Source organism: Poecilia mexicana, unplaced genomic scaffold (genome assembly GCF_051168715.1).
Source record: "Poecilia mexicana isolate PSO_F unplaced genomic scaffold, ASM5116871v1 scaffold_21, whole genome shotgun sequence".
Classification (NCBI taxonomy): Eukaryota; Metazoa; Chordata; class Actinopteri; order Cyprinodontiformes; family Poeciliidae; genus Poecilia; species Poecilia mexicana.
Window position 1 is genome coordinate 2,373,460 of NW_028263390.1, and position 21,319 is coordinate 2,394,778.

Here is a 21,319-nt window from a genome sequence, read left to right on the forward strand (position 1 = left end):
CTAATCTCGCCCTGTTATCTCTCTGCTGTCTTTGTGTGGTGGCCTCACTCCACCCAGCAGCATTCAGAACGTGACACCAAGAGGAATCTCCAGAGAATAACTGGAGTGTAATCTCAGGAATTACACATATGTCATCTGATGCTTCGGCTTTTTTCCTCATCAGAATGGAGCTGCCCTCCTCTCTGCCTCCTTCTCCCCCCACATCATGACCAACTCCCGGTTTCACCTCCAAGCCAGTTACTTAATTTAATCTTATGAAACTCTTTCAGTGAGGGCGGAGGGACAGTGGAGCATCCTCCACTGACTCCTCCCAGAGGTTGCAGGCTCCTCCCTCCTGCTTTAAGCTCTTCCCCATCACTCTGAGCTCAGAACAGCTTCAGAGCGTCCCGCGCTGCACAGATACAGGTCGCTGTCAGAGCCCAGCAGGTGTGACTGCGTCTGCATGCCGACTGGCTGCTAATCACCTGCCTGTTGCAGACTCCAGCTGCAGACTTCTATTTCAGACGTTTGCCTGCTGCTGAGCTCTCCTGGTTGCCAGTTTGAGTACATTACCATCTGGGGATCCTCTCTGTCAGACCAGACGGGTTAGAAACATTTGAGGTGTGGATCTGCAGCCAGCCAGCATAATGAACTTCGATGACATTTTGAGCAAAATCGGAGGCTTTGGGAAGTTCCAGAAGCTCCTGTATGTGTGGATCTGTTTGCCTCAGGTCTTCCTGGCGTTCCACATGCTGGTGTCCGTGTTCACCGGGGCCGTTCCCCGTCATCTGTGCCGCTCAGCTTGGCCCTCAGGGGCCACCCCCGCCACTTTGAACTTCAGCCTTCTGAGCGGGCCCGACGGCCGACCTGAGCTGTCCTGCAACATGGCACTGAACCACAGTGGCGGCGGCAGCACCGCGGCCCCTGATGGCACTGTGGCCCCCGGAGGCGGGCACCCCACCGTGAGCTGCCAGGATGGCTGGGAGTACAGCAAGGAGACATTCCAAAGCACCACTGTCACTGAGGTGAGTGGAACATCATGCAGAGCTGCCGGAGACGCGTTCTCTGGGTTCTGAACATCCACAGTTTCCATTAATGTGTTAAACATAAGAAGTGGTGCAGCTGTGGAATGTGGAAGGCTTTTACTACAGACGGCTCTGTGATATCTGACACTGGCTGGGGAGAGGAGACGGACACATGCAGTTCAGACTCCTGTCTGCACGACGCAGCAGAGCATGGTTATGACACGTGAAGGTGACGGATGTTCGTCCTGGATAGGGACGCACCGATCCACTTTATTCACTTCCCATACTAGTACCGATATCTGAGGTTACCGATACCGATCCGACACAGAAAAACATCTGAACTGACTTAATCGTTTCTTATTATGAAACGATTTCTGAATACAGACATAAATGTTCTGAATTACAAATTTATTTCATAATTCTGCACCAGGTAATCACACTTACACACACTTAAACACTAAAAGTGTATTGCTGCCAAAGGGAGGAACTGGAGAGCTTCAGCTCTGACCTTAAATCTCAGAGTTTTCACAAAAACCTGAAAACCTAAACCTGTTTTTCTGTGTGTTGCTGCTGTTCTCAGAGTTCACGGTTCTTCAGCTCAAACAGAAATCAGTTACAGATTTCATCACTAATGCCCTCCAGCTCTACTCCAGTTTAAAGAGCTGTTGCAGAAAGCTTCAGACTTTTTCACCTACATCTGTCTTTCTGTGTTCCAGTGGGACCTGGTCTGTTCCAACTCCAGCCTCAACAACCTCGGCTCGTCCGTCTACATGTTTGGACTCCTCGTCGGCGCGGTTTTATTCGGTTACTTGGCTGATAAGTAAGTTGATAACCATTCAAATATTTCCTTGAAAACACTAGGTCATCCTCGATGAGTGGTATTCCCCCTTCATGTATTGCTTTCTAGAACAACTTTTGTCTTTTTGTGTTTGTCAGATATGGCCGCCGAATCATCATCCTCATTTGCCTGGCTATTCAAGCGACCTTTGGCGTGGCCGCTGCTTTCGCTCCCAATTTCTACGTCTACACAGCCCTTCGCTTCATGGTGGGAACGTCCATCTCTGGTATTATCATGAACGCCTTTGTTTTGGGTCAGTATCCTGCAGAACCTCAGCTTGTTGGCTGGTTGATCCAGTCAGGATCACAGGAGTTTGGTTCACATCTCCAGTAATCAGTGAGCGAGAGGCGGGTTCACCCTGGACAGGTCAATTAAACTCTCTCGCATGTTTGTGGACTTTGGGAGGAACCATGAATGCATAGAAGGATCCATGTGGAAAGAACCTGTTCAGGATTCAGGCTCTTCTTGATGAGTGCACCTACTTAAAAACCCAACCTCAGAATTAAAAAAACATGGTGTGTATTGTTGACAATCTTCAGAGCTGATGTGTGGCCCATTGGAGAGGAAAGTTTTATCCTTTCCTTCTTTCTAGAGGCCTACAAGGTTAACCCACGATAAGATGTTCCAGAACTCTACTGATTCTTCCTACGTACATCATAGATAACTACAGATACCAAGCAATGCAATCAGTGTTCCAAACTAATGCTATTCTAAACCAATACAGAACGAATTGTTCCTCTTTATATCAATGCTGTAGCATAGTAACCTGCAGAGAAATGTTCTATAATAGCAAAAATACTTTAACTTTTAATACTTTTAATACTTTTAATACTTTAACAATTGTAGATGGTTATAAAGACTAAAATTGCTGATCTAATGTTGTCGGCCATGAAGTAGTAACTCAACCATGAGTCCATGACCTTTCGGGTCACGGTCTCAGGGCCTTTGTGTGTGTCTGGCACTGGGGTGTTTGTTTTGGACTGTCTAGGTGCTGTGGGGTGTAGACTGGGGCCCCAGGGGTCAGACTGAACCTCAACAGGTTTATTAGTGAGGTCAATGGGTTGGTCTCTGTCAAAAATACCAGAACCAAGAGTTTGACAAGGGGTATGTTGGAAAATTAGCTGGCTGTCATTGTGTAGGTAACGGTTTCTCAGTTCTGGTCCTCGGGAGCCACTGCCATGAAACTTTTAGGTGTTTCCCTTCTGCCACACACCTGACCTGAATAAGGAGCATTCACACGTACATTGTTTAGTTCGTTTTAATCAAACTCCAGTTCCTTTGCCTCGAAAGTCCGGTTCGTGTGGGGCTAGGTGTGAGAGTTCAATCAAAATATGATGCAGACCAATAAAGCAAAGTCTTGTCCACCTATAAATCTGTTTCCTGATTTGGTTGAAGTGAACTCTGGTGCTGTTCGAATAAATATGGGAAACACCAAGCGGACTGGAGACTGCTTTAAAAGCAGGAAGTGGACTACAACGCTGGGCATTCTGGGTAAATACAACCGAAACAAACACGAGAAACTAGCACTAGCAGGAGAAATGGCTTTTTTTCTTCTTTTTTTTTTTTTTTTGCCAAAATACAAAATAGAAGATGCTAATCGGTAAAATATGACGCCACTCCATTGTCTTTACATTTCATAAAGAAGGAAGTTGTGCTCTGTGTCGTTGTCTGAGGTTTTCATGTCGTTCCTTCAGCGCCCCCACAGGTGAGGGTAGGGAACTAGTTTTTCAAAGGGTTTGGATCATTGACAGTGCATTATGAAAGCAAAGTGCACTACCTGAAAATGTAACACATGTCAATTGAACCCAGTCCACCGGACTACCAGGTAAAACACCCTGACATCTGCAGAAAAGGTCATGCCGTCATTTAAATCAGGTGTTCTTGAACAGAGACACATCCAGAACGCACAGAGCAGTTCTCCCTGATGACCAGAACTGAGAAAGGGGAAGGTTCAGAGGCCAGCGTGTGCTTCGCAGGGTGCTAATCAGTCCCTTCCTCTCAGGTACTGAATGGACGGGCCTGAGACAGCGCATGCTGGCCGGGATAATCACAGACTACTTCTTCGGATTTGGGTACATCCTCCTGGCCGGGGTGGCGTACCTCATAAGGGACTGGCGCAAGCTGCAGCTGGCTATATCTGCACCTGGCTTCCTCTTCATCGTCTACATTTGGTGAGTGGGCTGCAGTCTGAACAAGCATAGAAAATAGAAAAACAAAAGCTGATTGTCTGACTTGTTTTCTGCTTGTGAATTATGGCGATTCATTCTCTGTCTACAAGGCATTCCTCAGACCAAAGGAAAATGTGCTGACCTTCTTTGAGGTTGCCTCGCATGCCTCTTGCCATGCAAGTTATTTATGATTCTCATTTATATTTGACATATGCAAAAACACACACACACACAGAGAGAGAGAGAGGGAGGGAGAGAGAGAGAGAGGAAGAGAGAGAGAGAGAGAGAAATAAATAAATAAATAAATAAACGGAGTAATGGCTTCATTCCAGTGAAGGTGTGAGTTTCTGGAACAAGTCAGTCAGAAAATGCCCTAAAGGACTTTGAGGTGATGTTTAAGATAAATGTTTGACATAGAGTGTTTTTCCTTCCAGGGTTTTGCCGAAGTCGGCCCGCTGGTTGATGGCCAACGACAGGAAGGAGGAAGCATGGGACGTGATCCTGAAGGCAGCCGAGATGAATGGGAAGCCCATCAGTAAGGACATGGAGATGTGTCAGGTAGTAATTCTTCCTTCCACGAGAGTCACTATTAATTTTATGTTGACAGAATGCTGACATAAAATGTGTCACAACATGCACTGAGAAATTACCAACCGTCGCCAAGTTCCACCTTTTTTTGTTAGAAGCTGTCAGTATCTGACTTTTAATTTTATGGAATGATAATCCTCTTTTTTTTCTTTCGTTTTTGGACTGGAAATGTTTCTATTAAAGTTGCAGTAGGTAACTTTTATTAAATTTTTTTGTAATATTTGGTAAAGCTGCCTGTCACCTTGTTGTGGCAGTATAATATGAGACAGATAATTTATGAAAAGATTGATCGATCCCCTCTGCCTTCTCACTGTGGTCCTACTGCCATCTGCAGAAATACACCAATCAGCCAGAAATATCCAATCAGAGCTGGGAGGCAGGTCTTAGCGAAGTTAATCAAGTTTGTGTATGCAAATTTGCCTGTTTGCTGCAGGTGTGCTGATGATGGAGAAACAACTTAACGTTTTAAGGTAGCTGTTCATCCACCGTTATTGGTGGCCATGCTAATTAGCCTGACCATTCACTCAACAGAAAACATGTGGTAGGGTGTGAGCAGTGTCTACATGAGAATGATTGACAGTGTTAAGACCCTTCTCCTGGCTCTGATTGGTTGTTTCTGACTGTAACTAGTGTATTTCTGCAGATGGCAGCAGGACCACAGGGAGAAGGCAGAGGAACTCAGTCTTTCACAGATTCATATTCTCATATTACATACTGATAGTTTTAACAAATATGTAAAAAAATATATTGTTATAAAACCTACTGCAGCTTTAATAAATAATCAGTAATGAACAAAACTCCAAAAGGTACCATGCTCAAAAAGGTTTCACATTAGCTTGTTGCTGATTTCTTCCATGTTTTTGGTTCTGAATGATTTCATGTACAAATACTCCGACCGCTACAAATGGCACTACAACCATAAACCTCAATGTGAATTATTGGGGTTTTATGTGACAAACCCACTCAAAGTCGTGCATAATTTTGACCTTCAACATTCAGTCAAAGTAGGATAGAAATGGCCAGTCAAAGTCCAGATCTAAATCCAAATGAGAATTTTTTTACCAATAGTTAAAAGCTGATTCTAACAGACATTCTCCATCCAATTTGAGCATGCAGACTTTTACAAAAAGGATCATTTTAGTCTCTAGATGTACAAAGCTATTTGGAGATTACAAGTGAACACCACTTGTCTGATTTCTATATCAGACAAGTTGTCTGCTTTTCTTTCACTGTACAATTCTGCACTAGTTTGTTTTGGTCAATGAAATTAGATCCCAGTAGATTACATTGTTGTTTGTTGTAAAACAACAATGCAAAAAGATTCAAGGGGTGTCGCGATGCATTTAAGTAACATTGAGGACATTTTAATCATTCCACAAATTAAAAACAATACAACTGGCGGCATGTTTTTAATCCAAGGAGGAAGTTTTTCTTCCCTTTGTGGTCTCAGATTGTGTAACTCTATAATCCACACTGTTGACTGAGCACTCCCTCACTCATGTGATCTATGTATTAGCTTCCTTCTTTGCAAATGTATCAGTCATGGGACATCAGCAGATCAGACTGAACTGCAGGATGTCAAACCAACAAGAGGAGCAGAGAGAGATGCAACCCACCTGCATGTTTCCTCTCTTAAAGCCACATGTAGCAATCAAGTGATTCATCATAAAGACAGAGCAACATATGATGTCATCTCAACTCTCACTGCTTCGATAAATGAAAACATACAGCAGAAGTAAATGGCACAAAGGCATAATGTAGATCCACATTTCCTTTAAAGCTTCAAACGGGCAGAGATGACTTTGGTTTGTTGGACTGAACAACTAGTGGCTAATGGCAGCAGGTTGGTGATCAGCTGCCAATGTTAGCCTTAGCTCAAAATAGCAGCTAGTGGTTTTGATCCAGAAGGGAAGGATACGGGAGCTGTAAACAAAGTTTTCTTTTCATAAATCCCGTCACCAAGCTTATATGTTTGCAGAGAGAAGACTTTCAGGGTTATTTTCACTGCAGGAGCTGACAGTGACGGCTCATGCATTTTAGCAAAATTGGGCAAGCTCTCAAATCCCTCGCTTTCACTTCACAGTTTAGACATGATTCAGCAATGACACCTGGTTCATTTTTTTCCCTGGAACTGTCAGTGACCCCGGAGGGTTTTTTCTGAGCATTTCCTCTGTGAAGTCCAAACGGAGTCATTGACTCTCAGCAGTAACGCCTCCCACTGCAGCCACCTCCGTCTAGGTCTTGTTTAGTGATTAAAGGGGCAGTATTATGTATTTTCCAGCCACATAATGGCATTTTATAGGACAGTCAAGTAACTATGTGACTTTCAGTTTTTACATAAATGCTGTATATATGAAATATGATTTAAAAGAAATTTGACTTTGTAATTTAACACTTTGAAATTGGTTCTCTTTCTCTTTAAAAACTCCTGCTCTTCCTGAAACTCCGCCTTCAGGAAGTCATCACATGTCTCCTTTATTAACCCTTTAACAACGTTTTTACCAGCGCTGCACGAAGAAGTAGCTCCTATGATGAGCTCGGCTGATGCACAGGTCCACCAGGTATTTGCTAATTGCTGCTGGCTTGTCTGAAGAAGCTGAGTGGAGAATTGCTGCTCTGTGCTTAGAAACTGCAACTCAGAGGCTGCATTTCGAAGGCGGAGCTAGGTCCACCCAGGCATTTTTGTACACCTGAATGGTTGCCATGGAGATTAAAGGATTTCTCAAACATGTTTGAAAGAATCACAGAAAGACTCCAGGTACATTTTGATGAGGGAATAACATCGTAACATGATGCAAAGCTCAAAGAAATTTATTTTACATAATACTGCCCCTTTAAGAGTAGAAGATAAAGTCCAGTTGAAAATTAAAAGGCATAATTTCACAATAAAACTATTGATTCTATCACAGAACCAATTTTCAATTCACTGCAAACTCCATAGAAAGGTGCAACTGTAAAAAAAAAATTCTAAAAGATGCTGATGAAAGTAAAAATTCAGAGGTGGGAGAAAAGAGAGAGAGTATTTCAGGATGACACTTTACACCTGACAACTTACTATCCTGGAGTTATCAGAGTTTAGTGTGAATAGTCAGAAAGGTGTCCTTCAGGTGATGGTTAGCCTCCCTTCCTCTCCTTTCCTCTTTTTTTAGCTTGGCCAAATGTTTGCCGTGGCGTTTTCTCAGCAGAACCAATCATTCTCCTGCTTACACAAACCAAAATGAATTCAGGCAGGTTCTTTTCCACTAAATACATTCCAGAGTCACATGGGCGAACTTTCTCTGCCAGAGGAGGTGCTGCTGTTATCCTAAACATCTCTGACCTCATTCTGATAGCACATTTATTTCAAGTCAAATATCTGCTCCAAATTAATCCACCTCCAGATTGGTCCATAAACTAAATCCAGCATGTATTTTTATGCCTCATCTTGGTTTCTCTGTGATTTATGAGCAAGGCTGCATTACTATGAGATCAATTCCGCCAGTTTGCCTGTGCCCAGCAGTGCTTGATCATCTCCAGTGTAGAGACACACACACGCATGCACACACACAGGTGTCTGGATCTGGTTCTGCTCAGGTTACATTCCCAGTCCACACTCTGTGCATTCACTTAGCAGGGCTTCAGAGTGGAAGCTCATGAAATGAGGTAAATCTATTAGAGAAGATGACCTAAATAAACTAACAAACATAAATCAGCAGCATACGCTTGACGGTGTTGCTGTGGCGACGGCTCGCTCACTGTACGGCACTGCTACTGCACACTGCAGTGGCTTCTGTTCTGACTTTGAATAAATTCGTTTGATAACAGGCTCTCGTTTGAACATGCAAACCATTCAGAGAGCTGGATGTTTCAGCCACCCCCCGTTTCTCTTTTCACCAGGTTTATCAGACTGAGGAGAAAACCGAGCTGAAGAAAAACCACTCCCTGGTTGACCTTGTTCGAACCCCGACAATGAGGAAGCAGTCCCTGATTGTCTTTTATCTTTGGTGAGTACTCGCAGAACTCTACCTCTTTATCTCCTTTATAGAAGAATTTATCTGAAACAGCCTTGGTCTGATCAAAACCGGGACACTGTGCATCCAAACCAAACCAGACAAGGTCGGGTCATGTCCAAGGTCAGGCCGTCTTACTAGAGCACCTTTTAGATTGTCTTAAATTCACTGACGTGTAAGGAGTTCATTCTTGGTTGCGTTGAAGTCAGAAACAATAGAAAATCATACTGAAAATAATATTACTGAGTTTAATAGAGAGAGAACGTCAGAGACCCCAGAGGGACCTGGGGAGATTTTTTTCCTTTTGCGTTTCATGTCAGTTTTTGCAACTGAAAGTACTGAAAGTTTTTCTGTTATAATAAAAGTTTTTTGTAAGGTTTGTCCATGTATGTTAATATCTCGTTTTTAAGATATCAGGATGCAAGCGCACCGCAACCGATGTACAAAATGTGAGAGAAAATCTGGTCAAACATGTTTTACATCCCTTCTCTGAGACATGAAGATGACTGAAACTTTAGGGAAGAAAGAAAGAAAGAAAAAATACATCCAAAGTATTTGGAGTATTTAGAGTTAGTGACAGTTTTGCTCATGTTTTCTTCATGCTGGCAGTCTGACTTGTTTTCATGTGTAGTTCCATCTCCACCTTACACAAACAAACATGAACTCACAGTTAATGGATCAATTTTCAACCAATTTTCTGCACCAAGGAGTTTAAGAAAATATACTAATATATACTGAGGCCCTTTAAATATGTCTAATTCAAAATAAACTTTTATTGTGACTGTGACTCTAAGCAAAATAGAACAGGTTGTACTTGCTAATTTATTGTAAAGGAATTCAATACTTTAGCGAGATATCGTAACAGGAAAAAAGAATTCCCACATGCCTTCCGGGGGGCGGTGTGGGAAACGGACTGCTTTGAACACTTTTCCACAGATACCGGATATTAGCTTCCAGTTGTAGACCACTGTGAAGTTTGGTTATAGACCAAAAAATGTTATATTTTTCTGCCCTGTTGTTGCACTTTATAAAAAAGACAGCAATATAATCTTGAATGAGTCCCTCCATCACATGCTTCTGTCAGATGAGTAGAAAGTAACTCACTTACTGTTGAATATTTGCTTTAGTGGTTTTCCATAAAAGCTTTGCATGGCGAGTATTAGATGGAGGTTATAGCCTGCAGTATGGATTACAATATACATTTTCATCTGTGCAGGAAATTCTATCAGGGAACTTCTTGTCTTACCCTGTTTACAGCAAGAATGTGTTCTCAAGTTGTTGAAATGCTCAGAATGCTAATCCAGGAGTCTGCGTGTTGGAGCAGCACTTCTGGTTTGTTGCAGGTGTAAACTGAGAGCAAACAACTCCATCAGGTTTAACTGTATTAAAAAAATAAAAATCAGAACGCCAGCAGACCACATATCCCACCTCTCTGCTGCTGCTCTCTGCCTATATGGATGGAAAGTTTCTTTTTTCATTCTGATTCCAAAAAAGCAAACTTAGTTACTTGAAATAAAAAGTCTCACCATGGAGGAAGGAAGCATTCCTATGTGATCATTCATTTTCTTTTTGAAAAATCGTTAAAAACAAAAAAAACTGGTATTCTGCCAGTGTGTGTAAAGTTGTTTCCCAGTCCTGACTTCTTCCTGGACTGACACAGACCTGTTGATATTTTTCTCCTTAGTGTTGAGATCTTTACCAAGTCAAAGCAGATAAATATTCCATGAAATAAATACATGTATCCATTAAATAAAACAAAATGAATATTTTCAAATATAATTTTTTTTTACCTTATTTTGAAATGTATTTGTTTCCATATATTTATTTATTTATTTGTGAATTATTCATTTCATAATGGTGTTTTATTTTGTGACATTTTTTGTTAAACTACTTTCTGTATTTTATGGACTTTTATTTTTTAGCTTCGTTGATGAAATATTTCTGAATAATTAATAACTGTATTTGTCTAATTGTTTAATTTTGCTTGAAGCGCCTCTCCATGTCAGAGGCCTTACCTAAAGAGGGAAACATCTTGTGATTGGCTTCCTTCCTTCCTTCCTGGCTGCGTTGTGGAGCAGATGCTAACTCTGTTGCCTAGCAGCAGAATGGTCCAGTCTGCATTTAGTTTGCATGTTCTCTCTGGGTACTCCAGCTTCCTCCCAGAGCTCAGAAACATGGCCGTTTGGACCCCAGTGGTCACAGAACAGAACCAGTCTCTCATGTCAAATCTGCTCTGACTTTAACACTCATACCAAAAACGTTTCCTCTATATGTGGAAAGTGATCCAGCAATGGATTTCAGGTATACTCTAGTATTATAATTAGCAGCATTATTATAACTAGGAGCCTAGGGTTAGGGTTAGGGTTAGTTTTTACAGGCGTGGTTTCTAACTAACCAGACTAATACAGTAATTGTATTAATAAGTAATAAAGCAGCAGGAATAAATTATAAATGATGGAACGTTCATATTTGACCTTGCATTGGAAGCTTTCTTCTGGATGTGAATTCATTTTTCAGTCTCTTCTGCATTTTAAAATTTCCAAGCCAAACAGCAGGCGTTTTCTGGCTCTGCTATGAAAAAGAGAGGGAAGCTCTTGGAATTTTATGACCTTCCAACATTCCTCTCAGCCTGGAAGCGTCTCCCATCTACTCGCTTTTTCCCCCAACTGGGTCAGGTTCTGGGCCGCTGCAGGAAAATCAACAAATTTAGTGCAAAAGAGCAGAATCAAAACAAGTCAAAGTGACAGAACCGGCAGAGAGAGTAGAGCACAGAAAGAATATTCCTTTCTTTTGAGTTTCTTTTATAATCTTTATTTATTTTGAGTTTTTGCTTCACATTTCTCTAAAAACACATGGAAAGTTTGCAGAGTTATAGTCATTTCTAATAATCTAGAAGCTACTTTTGTCACATTTTGTAACATCACAACAAACCTCAAATATCGTCACCTTCCTAGGGTAAATGGCACAAACCATTTTTTGCCACCTTTCCAAAAGATGTTTTAAGATAAAAAAAAACAAAAAAAAACACTTTTGGCAAAAATGACTTAAGCCATTACTTTAGGAAGTTGACACTGCGCTCTACTGAAATGTTCTTTACTGACATTCTGTGTTATTTTGCCTCATAAAACATGGAAACTTTCGTTTATGTCAAGACTACATGAGACAAAAAGTTCATTGGGTGTGAATACAGTTCTGTTTGCCATAGACAGGTTCTTTACTGGTTGCATGGACCCCATGACCCCCGGCGCCACTGCAACATACAAACTGAAACTTGATCCCAAATTACTCTCAACACTCATTGAAGCATGTCTTAGTCAGCAGTAGATCAGACAGAACCGAGCACACTTTATTTATTCTGAAAACCAGCCCTGATCTTTAACAGGTATGAGATTCTCACTGGATGACAACTGTGGTTAAAAATAATATTTTAACATATTATATAAAGAAATTCACACAAACATCAAACTATTTCCTTTTGTTCTGAAAAGGAAAGTATTGCTCCTGCTGCCCCTGCAAACGTGACATAGAGTTTTACAGTAAGAAAGAATTAAAAATGTTATCTTTGATATTTATTGTTATTTTTGATCTTGAGCAAAGATTTAGGCAAAAGTATAGAAATATTGCCTGTTGATTATAGTGATTATTTCCCGGAGCGAAGGCTAATTTAAATCAAAGTTTAGGCTGAAGTTAATTTTAGATATACATCAGACACAAATCCAGACATCAGCCCTGATTTAAAGGAACCAACCGTTTGTGTATATCTCAGGTTTTCAGGGAGTTTGTTCCAGTGCTGAGGAGCAGAGAAACTAAATGCTGCCTGGCTTTGTTTAGATCTGGTTCTAGAAACTCTGAAGAGCTGAGGCATCAACATGGTTCATATATAATTTATTTTTCTGGTGTTGCTCAGGATTCAGCACTGCTTCTTCTGTGTCTTGTTTTGTCAGGAAACCAGTTTTATTCTGGCAATGTTTAGAGGAAGACATCTGATGTAGAAACAGACCTTAAGTGGCTGTACGAATTTCAAGTTCCCAACAACACCAAGGTTTCTTGACCTCCCCATATTTCTGTCAGTTCCTTTAACCAATTAGCTAGCTAGCTATTAGCTGGTTGAGCTATTTGAGTTTTGTATTCTGCCTGCTGGGAGATTTTTAATAGAAAATGCACCTTGTAGCCTTACAACTTCAGTAAGCGACAAGTGGAGGTCTCTTAGCTTCCACACCATGAGCGAATGTTTGTTTAGGCAAATCCATCTGCCTTGTAAGCTCAGGGGAACAACAAGGAGCCATCGTTAGGGCTAATCGGGAGCACTGTATTATTCTTTGCAGCCTGAGAAATGATCAACGCTCTCATTAAAAGAAATGTTACATTACTGAAATAATATAATGGAAAGTTGAAATTCTCTTGGTGCAAAAACAAGCAGGTCTACTTCATATCCAGTGACCTGCAGTCCAACTCATATAATTCCATCCAATATCACTTTCATGGACAGTGAATGTTGGAACAGTCAGCCAGGATAATGTTTGGTAAGACAAACTGTATGCTCTGTAGAATCCACTGGATGCTCTGTGGCACCACTTCACATGTCTAACTCTAATTCTGAGTACTTATGGTAATGTAAACAGAAGTCTCAACCTGCCAGACCAGTTCTCACAAGGCTTCAGAAAGAACCAGTTTCCCAGGAAAATACAGCTTGTAAGCCAAAGCTTCTTACTGTAGACTTTTTAGGTGTTCACAAGTGAGCCAGACTTCATGCCTGGCGTCCCATCCAGTTAGTTGAGATCTGGATTATTGTATCATTTTCCTCGCAGCCTGTTCCTTTGCCTCTCTGCCAAGTCAAACGGAGTCTGCTTGAAACACTCATCAGAGCAGCAGGTGGGAAGTGATGGGGTCACAAACACTTTCCTGTGACCTGCATTCTGCCCTTACACAGATGACACGTTCAGATTGGCATAATTCTTTGCATATAATTCAGTACAAACCCAAAACACAAACTTGTGCTTCTAGATGACTTTTAAAAATAATAATAATAATAATAATAATAATAATAATAATAATAATAATAATAATAATAATAATAATAATAATAATTAAAAAAACTCCTGCAAAAAATGGTTATTTTCACTGAGTGGAATGCTCCCATGCCAAGGTTTGGGTGTGCTTTGAAACGTCCCTTTGTTCAGCTGTTAAATGGGAGCTCTGAGCTGCAGAGAGATCTTCTTTACCCAGTAGGCTCTAAATAAAATCGGTCTAAATGTAACTCTGTCACATTTAGTGTTTCTAAATGTTACTAAATGTGACACAAAATGTGCCACATTTAGCAACAATTGGTGCCAGAACATTTAGTGCCAGCAAGCCTGGGAGTCTCTCTCCCACACCCACAGCAGCTCAGTTACCTGTTGCTGCAAAAATGACTAGTGCATAATCAGGCAGGTTGCTGTTCTCTGAACTGCAAAATTCATATTTGCATACCATGTAGAGAAATTAGTCAAACTAAAAAAAACATTCAGGTTTAGCTGAGTTATAATGTACTACATTATTCTCTATGATAATATCACAGAATATGCTGCCCAAAAATAAAAAGAGCAAGAACTGCTTTTGGAAACACAGCAGTTTGAATGAAACCTGAATGAAAAGAGAAAAGTAGCTTCAGTTTCAGAACACGGCTCTGAATTTGGATTCTGTGATCTGAATGTGACAGTCATTCATCTGGCAGATTGGATCACTATTGTTATGACACTATGAAATGTCTTTAATAGAAAGTATGACAGATAATTTTACACTGCTTACCTTCAAAATTACAACAGTATCAAGAAAAATGAGGAATGTTTTGTGTAATATGCCTTTTTTATAATTGATTTGCATTAAAACTTTTCCTCCTCTACGTTATGAAGGGGAACGAAACAGCAAAATGAACAAAGCAGTAGCTGACTAAACCACTGTTTATGAAAGCCACAAAAAAACCCTTATAAAATGCGCTTATGAAAGTTCTTACATGTAGGGTTTCATAATTCTCCTCTCTGTCGCCATCCTGTGGTCATATTAGGAATGACATTTTGAATAAAATGCAGGGCTATTATGAAAACACGTCCCCCTCCCTTCCCCAACAAAAAACCCCGCTGTTAGGAAATGACAAGAGAATAAATAAGGTTTTTTTAAAACCCATTTGCCCAGAGAAGCAAAGACAAAGCCTACCAACAGAACGATCCTGATCCAATCACATGCGGCGCTGGTTCTCCCGGCAGTTCTGTTCAAAAACACTGCTATCGTGAGAAGTGGAATCAAACATTTTCCAAGAGAAATATCTTCTAACAATCTATAAATAATTCAGTCACAATGACTGTGTGATGTTTTAGATGAACACTCAGGAAACTCCAATAATCCTTAGCAACATTAAGTACTGATCAGGTCCAGAAGACGCTGGAAAATTACATAAGATTTGAAATATTCTGAACTGGCTGGTAAAACAACCTCTTAAAATTTTCCAATAGCTCTTAGTTAGACCACAGAAACATAAAACAGAGCAAGAGACATGAAAGCAACAAACACTTGCTTAACCGCCAGAACCTAAGCACAGGACTTTATGTCATGTTGGAACAGTCTCCATCTAGAATGATGCCATGCATTAATGTGTGTCTTTCTTTTTGTTGGACACAAAGAAGCGTAAGACATTATCCTTCATGTTCCAGGTTTGTCAACGTCCTGGTGTACTACGGCTTGTCCCTCAACATTTCCGACTTCGGAATGAACATCTACCTGACCCAGATGATCTTTGGCCTGGTGGAGATGCCTGCACGCACCATCACACTGTTCACCCTCAACCGCTCACGCAAGTTCTCTCAGCTGGCTTTCCTAGCAGTGGGAGGTTCTGCCTGCCTGCTGACCACCTGCATCCCCAGCGGTATGTAGATACAGTGCAAACAGTCTCTACTTAATCTGTTTAGCCGAATAAAAAATAGACAAGTCCTTTTAAGCACTGTTTTTGAGAGGTGACAACTTGTCATTTTTTTTCTTCAGACCTGCCTGTTGTCCGAACGGTCCTGGCCATGATTGGAAAGTTTGGGATTACAGCCTCTCTGTCTATCATTTATGTCTACTCAGCTGAAATATTTCCAACAGTGATCAGGTGGGTGTTGCCCTGCAGTGCATTTCTGTGTGTTGTTTGGTGAAATAAGATCCTAAAACCCTTTGCTCAGCGTACTTAATCTGTTTTAACAATGCCGTCCAGGATTTACGTTGAAACACGGCCAGTTGTCGGTGTGTTGTAAGAGAAACTGGATGCTCACACAGCCATTTGATCTGGTCGAGCCAGTCTTTACTTAATGGGAACTGTTTTGGAGAAGTTGAAATGAAAAATGTTTATGGCAGCTCGGCTATGAGGTGTTTTTTGTCAAAACAAACATTTATCTAATGTCACCGTTAAATTTGATTGAGTCCAATAGTCTAACATCCTTTATATTACTATCAGGTAATACATGAAAGTGATGTGTTTAGTAATTCTGTTCATCAGCACACTGGAAGAAAACCAAACACATAAAAGCATAAACATTTAGTATCAGCTATACAGCATGATGGTGGAGGAGTCATGATGTGGGCATGTGGTTTTTATCTGACTATTTAAGGCAGTAAAGTGTGTCCAGTTTTTTATTTCCTGCAAATGTTAGTTAAAATTTATTCACATTACATCTTCCTTGTCAAGGGAATCTTTCAGCCGTAGTGCTGTTTTACCTCAGTGTCGACATACCAGGGGTCTACAGGGGCCCCATGAAAAACTAGCCAAATGCAAACACCACTGATACTGAAGAAAGATCAGTTAAAGTAGAGTCAATATTTCCCAGGGTTCCCTGTGAGGGGATGGGACATTACAGCTGAACTTTTAAGGTGCATTCAGGGACGACTCGGACTTTGCATTGTATATAAAACAACTCAAAAGTGCTGTAAGCTACTGTTGCACAATATATCGGCACTAACATTAGTATCGGCCAATATCAGCCATTTTTTTTATATATTTGTACCAGTTGGATAAATAAACTGGGTCAATATTAACAACTGACATTTATTTCCAATGTTGTCATTTGTTTGTGGAAGGGGAGAGAAAGAGGTTGGTCATGTGACAGTGATGCAGCAAAGGATTGTGGGGAGTTTAGCCTAAGCAGGAACAGTGGTGAGATCAATGGTATTGAAAGGGTAATGAAATAGATATAATGTTGGTAAATATTGCTTATTGGCCTTAATAGCAATATTAATATTGGATCAGTGCATCCCTTATGTTCTGATATTTGTTATTCTCAAATATCAGAACAGTTTTATTCAAACATTCCTAAATAATAATCTTGACCATTTTCAGTTTGCTCTATTGCATAACTTATTCAGGCGTCGACTTAATAAATAAGAAAAATCTAAACAAATTTGCAGTTTATTATTATTCACTGATTTAACATTTAAATATTTTGATTCAACATTTAAAAACAAACTGAAAGTCAGACTATTTTAACAAGTTTAGTTTTTTTTTTATTTGTTCACTGCTGTAGACTGTAGAATCAAGATTATTAGTTGTTGTTTTTTGTTTCTTGTATTGCTGTGTATCAAAAAGTTATTGAACCATGACCGTACACCTCTGTTATATACACTGACAACGACTCTTCCATTCAGCTCACTTCTATTTTGAGGCAAATTCCTGATGACTGCCTACATTTTCCATATGCTAATGAAGTTCCTTTGTGAACAGCCTGTGTAACTGGACTGTCTGCTCCCTCACTGCTCTGATCTACAGGCAAAACGGGATTGGTATAGGCTCCATGTGCGCGCGGATCGGCGGTGTCCTGGCTCCAATGATGTACCTCCTGAGAAACATCAATCCTCATGCTCCCATGATTCTCTCTGGCCTGTGCCCGCTGCTGGGCGCTGGGTTGACCCTACTGCTGCCTGAGACGGCCAACAAGCCTCTGCCGGACACAATCGAGGACGTCGAGGGAGAAAGCCTCAGGTCTGACTTCATAAGTTTTACTCTTCTGTTCAGGTGATGTGGGATTAAAACTAGGTCACGTGTGCAAAACATATAGATTTTTTTGTATAGTGTTGTCTTCCTTATCACTCTGAGTTAATTGTTCTTTGAGCAAATGGCCTTTTTGAGTCTAAATGCTCCAGTTAATGATCAACTAATTGCTAAATTAATTGAGGATTATTTCAAAGATTGATTCATCACAATTCATCCGACTAATCATTTCAGTCCCACTTGCTATTGGACTTTTACATAGAAGCAATAAAGTATTTTTAAGTGAGTTATTTTGACAAAATGTGTAAAAGTTAGAGTTCTGAATTACCTTCACACGGCGCTGCATGTGATCAAATAAAAATAGTAGCAGAAAAAAGTAGCAAAGTTTTGCTCCAAAAGTCTGATGTACAAAACCTCTTTTTTTCCCCCTCCTTTCATTAGTGATGAGGAGGAAGGTGTGATGGCAGCAATCTTTGATCCGAGGAATGTTACCATGGACACCCCCAGGAAGGATTAGTTTCCCAGCACTGGCTGACATATGTCATGTGGCATTCAGTATTTTTCAGTTTACGTTTTTTGAGACATAAGTCTTTACTTCCAGTGGAAGTTTCAGTTAGACTTTGTGATTATGGGTCTTTACAAGCTACCCAAACTCTTTAAATAATGGCATGTGTGAAAGTGTTTTTATTCCTTCTTGATCATTTTTGTATGTTTTTTTTTTTATGGAATAATTTCTCTTGTTCCAGTGTGGTAAATTTAGTGTCATTCTGGTAAAGATGTATAAAATTCTTATAAATTATTCCAGTGCAGCAGCATATCATCACAGAAGAATGTAGAAAACTCAGATCTCTAATGCAATGTGTGTTTAGTAGGTCTGAAAGTAAATTCTCTGAGGAATAATTGTTTTTACAATTTCCTCAGCGGCACAATTTTTGGACGACCCCGTTGAAGTTTGATGCTGGAAGCCACCAGTTTAGTTTGAAACCGCCTGGTTCATGATGCCTGTCTAGCAAAAGTTCTCAGTGCCTCGAAACAAAAACATGAGCCCACAGCAACACAGAGCCTTCATCGTACTTGTTACTAAAAACAGATCTGATTAAATTCCCAGCAAACTCTACATGTTTACATTTGTGATGGTAAGACAGGAAGGTTTTTTTTCTTACATCTTTCCCAAACTAGTCTAATGGTTCCATGGAGCCAGAATGTCACTTTTTGCTGGCTCTTTGTTCTGCCTACTGGCTAAAAGAAATTGGCCTTTGCATCGGATTATATTTTTTCCCTAGAGAAACTGAAAATTATTAGAGTTCCTATAAACTCTGATCAATGTTGAAATGATTAAGGGTTGGGATTACAACATTGCTTTTAATTTGTTTTATTGTTTTTGAGGGTTTTTTGTTGTTGTTGTTGTTTTTAGAATTATCTGCATAGTTGATGGCAAAAAAAGGTCCTGGGTTGGAATCCTGACCAGTGGTCTTTCTGTGTGGAGTTTGCATGTTCTGCCCGTGCATTCATGGATTTGCTCCGGGTACTCCGACTTCCTCTCACAGTTCAAAAACATAACTGTCAGGTTAATTAGTCTCTCTAAATTGTTTTTAGGTGTGTGTGTGTGTGTGGGGGGGTGTGTGTGTGTGTGTGTGCGTGTGTGTGGGTGTGTGTGTGTGTGTGTGTGTGTGTGTGTGTGTGTGTGTGTGTGTGTGTGTGCACGCGCGTGTGTGTGTGTGTTGCTGTTTGTCCTGTGTGTTTCTGTGTTGTCCAGTGAAGGACCAGGGATGTGTCTGGCTTTTTCCACGTCTCTCACCAAACCACCATTTGAAATATGTACCAATGACAAGAATGTAGAAAGTAGATGTTTGGAGAACCAATAATTTTTCCACTGCTAATTTTGTTAAATATAACTATTCCTCATCATGGGATTTTTACCCCACTGAATTAATGCACTTATAACAGACTGTATTTTTCAGCATTTTTTTTTTCTTTTTCTTTTTTTGTTGAGATTATTCGGCTGCTACAAAAGATAATTTCATCTTTTTTTAACACAGCTTTACAAGGTAGGGCATTTTATTTGATAAAGTATTGTACTTTGTAAGAGTTTTATTTATCCATATGTGTACAACAAGTACTGCCTGATGATGAGTTGGTGGTGCCTGAAGCTACATGGAGAGCAGACTTTAACTGAGCCCTTCAGAGCAAATTAAACAGGCCATCCTGAGACACTTTCACCTCACAGCTCGGTTCTGGTTGTGTGAAAGCAAACGGTTTTCGTCTGACGGTATCAATCAGATGATATTTGTGCAATTTGATTTTCTTTTTTTTCTTTTCTTGCATTATTTTGTCTGAAGATTATATGGTTAAAATAAAGGGACCCAGAGGCATTTTGTTCAGTATTGTTCTCCCAATTTGCTGTCAATAGTTTTTCGGCGCCTTCCTCACTAATCATGGCTGTTAGCCTGTGAACAAAGCCGTCTCTGTGAAGAAACTGCTTTTCCCAGACTGTTGTGAAGGACTTTTTCCGGCTTGCTGGGAGTTCTAACCTTCAAAGCATCCAGCAGCTGTAGGACTTATCAGCCAGACTTTGTTTTTACTTTGTTTTGCCTCATCATGTAGTTTTGCTGAAGGGTTTGCTGCTACATCTGCAGACCTAAAGGCCAGCTGAGCTACGGCTGGCGCATCTCTGCTGCCTCCTACTGGCCCAGTTAAAGGCAGGTGGGAGTGGGAAGTGCCTCCATGTTTACAGTGGTAACTCGCAACAAAACATGTCTTTGAGGAAACTCTCTCTAGTGGATAGAGGGTGTCACCTCCTCTCTGGCAGCTCAACCAGTTAAGTGAAAAACGTGCTTTATGTATCATCCATGCATCTATGAACGTTCACATTATTTTTCAGATTATGTTGTTGATACTGTATATTTTTACTGACTTTGTGAAATAAAGGTTGTCTGAGAGCATGCATGTATCACTGGGTATTTATGTGGAAATCCTTGGGATAATTTGAAATAGAATGTACTCCAGTCGTTTTAAAGCTTAGGCATATAAAAAGTCCATTGTCATATATTTTGTCGGAACAAGGCTTTATATAATCAGAAGCAACTGTTTTAAGACTACAAAATATTGACTTTGATAGATTCTAAAGGATTCTTAAAAAAATTGGTTCAGCATATAATACTGATGGATCCTTTGGATCTCTGTCAGACGGAGCTCAGCATCTTCCTACCACCATGCTTGATCAATGAGGTTCTTGGGACTGAACGAGTCTACAATTTATTGCCAAATCAAGGTTCCATTAACATACCCAAATAAATTGTTTGAGTATGTTAGGTGTGCAAATTTTTTGTGTGCCTTACTCAGAGAAGTGGTTTCCTCCTTGATCTGATTCCATGGTAACCAGCAGTTTGATGCATCTGCTGGGTTGTGTGCATTAAGATGTTGCCATCAGCATGGCCTAATTCTTCAGGATGGCTTGGATCCTTTGACTCTTCATCGTCTCTCATGTCATCAGTCTTACATGTGTCACTTTTGGCTTCCTACCAAAAGCCACTTTTAGTGGTAGGAGTAAGTAGCCACGGTACAATTGTCCTTTGAACCGTGGCCATGTAAACAACATGACATGACTTGTTTGCCTAGATAAAATATCCCCAGGGAATAATGAATAATTTTAGGTTGATCTTTGACTTTACAGTTTTGTACCACTTTCTGTTGGTCTATCGGACAAAATCGCAAAGAAACCTGTAAAAAAAAAGTCTGTA

The 21,319-nt window shown here is 40.4% G+C and overlaps 1 protein-coding gene across 1 annotated transcript; it reads left to right on the plus strand.

The window, feature by feature from the left end:
* Nucleotides 1-392: 392 nt before the first annotated feature.
* LOC106933781 (solute carrier family 22 member 6) lies at nucleotides 393-20,521 on the plus strand. Its single transcript, XM_015013261.2, has 10 exons — nucleotides 393-1,004; nucleotides 1,721-1,824; nucleotides 1,941-2,095; nucleotides 3,845-4,013; nucleotides 4,445-4,568; nucleotides 8,475-8,581; nucleotides 15,274-15,485; nucleotides 15,602-15,710; nucleotides 17,358-17,570; nucleotides 18,021-20,521. Exons 1-10 carry the CDS (start codon nucleotides 627-629, stop codon nucleotides 18,094-18,096), a joined length of 1,647 nt encoding a protein of 548 aa, XP_014868747.1. The 5' UTR covers nucleotides 393-626; the 3' UTR covers nucleotides 18,097-20,521.
* Nucleotides 20,522-21,319: the final 798 nt, after the last annotated feature.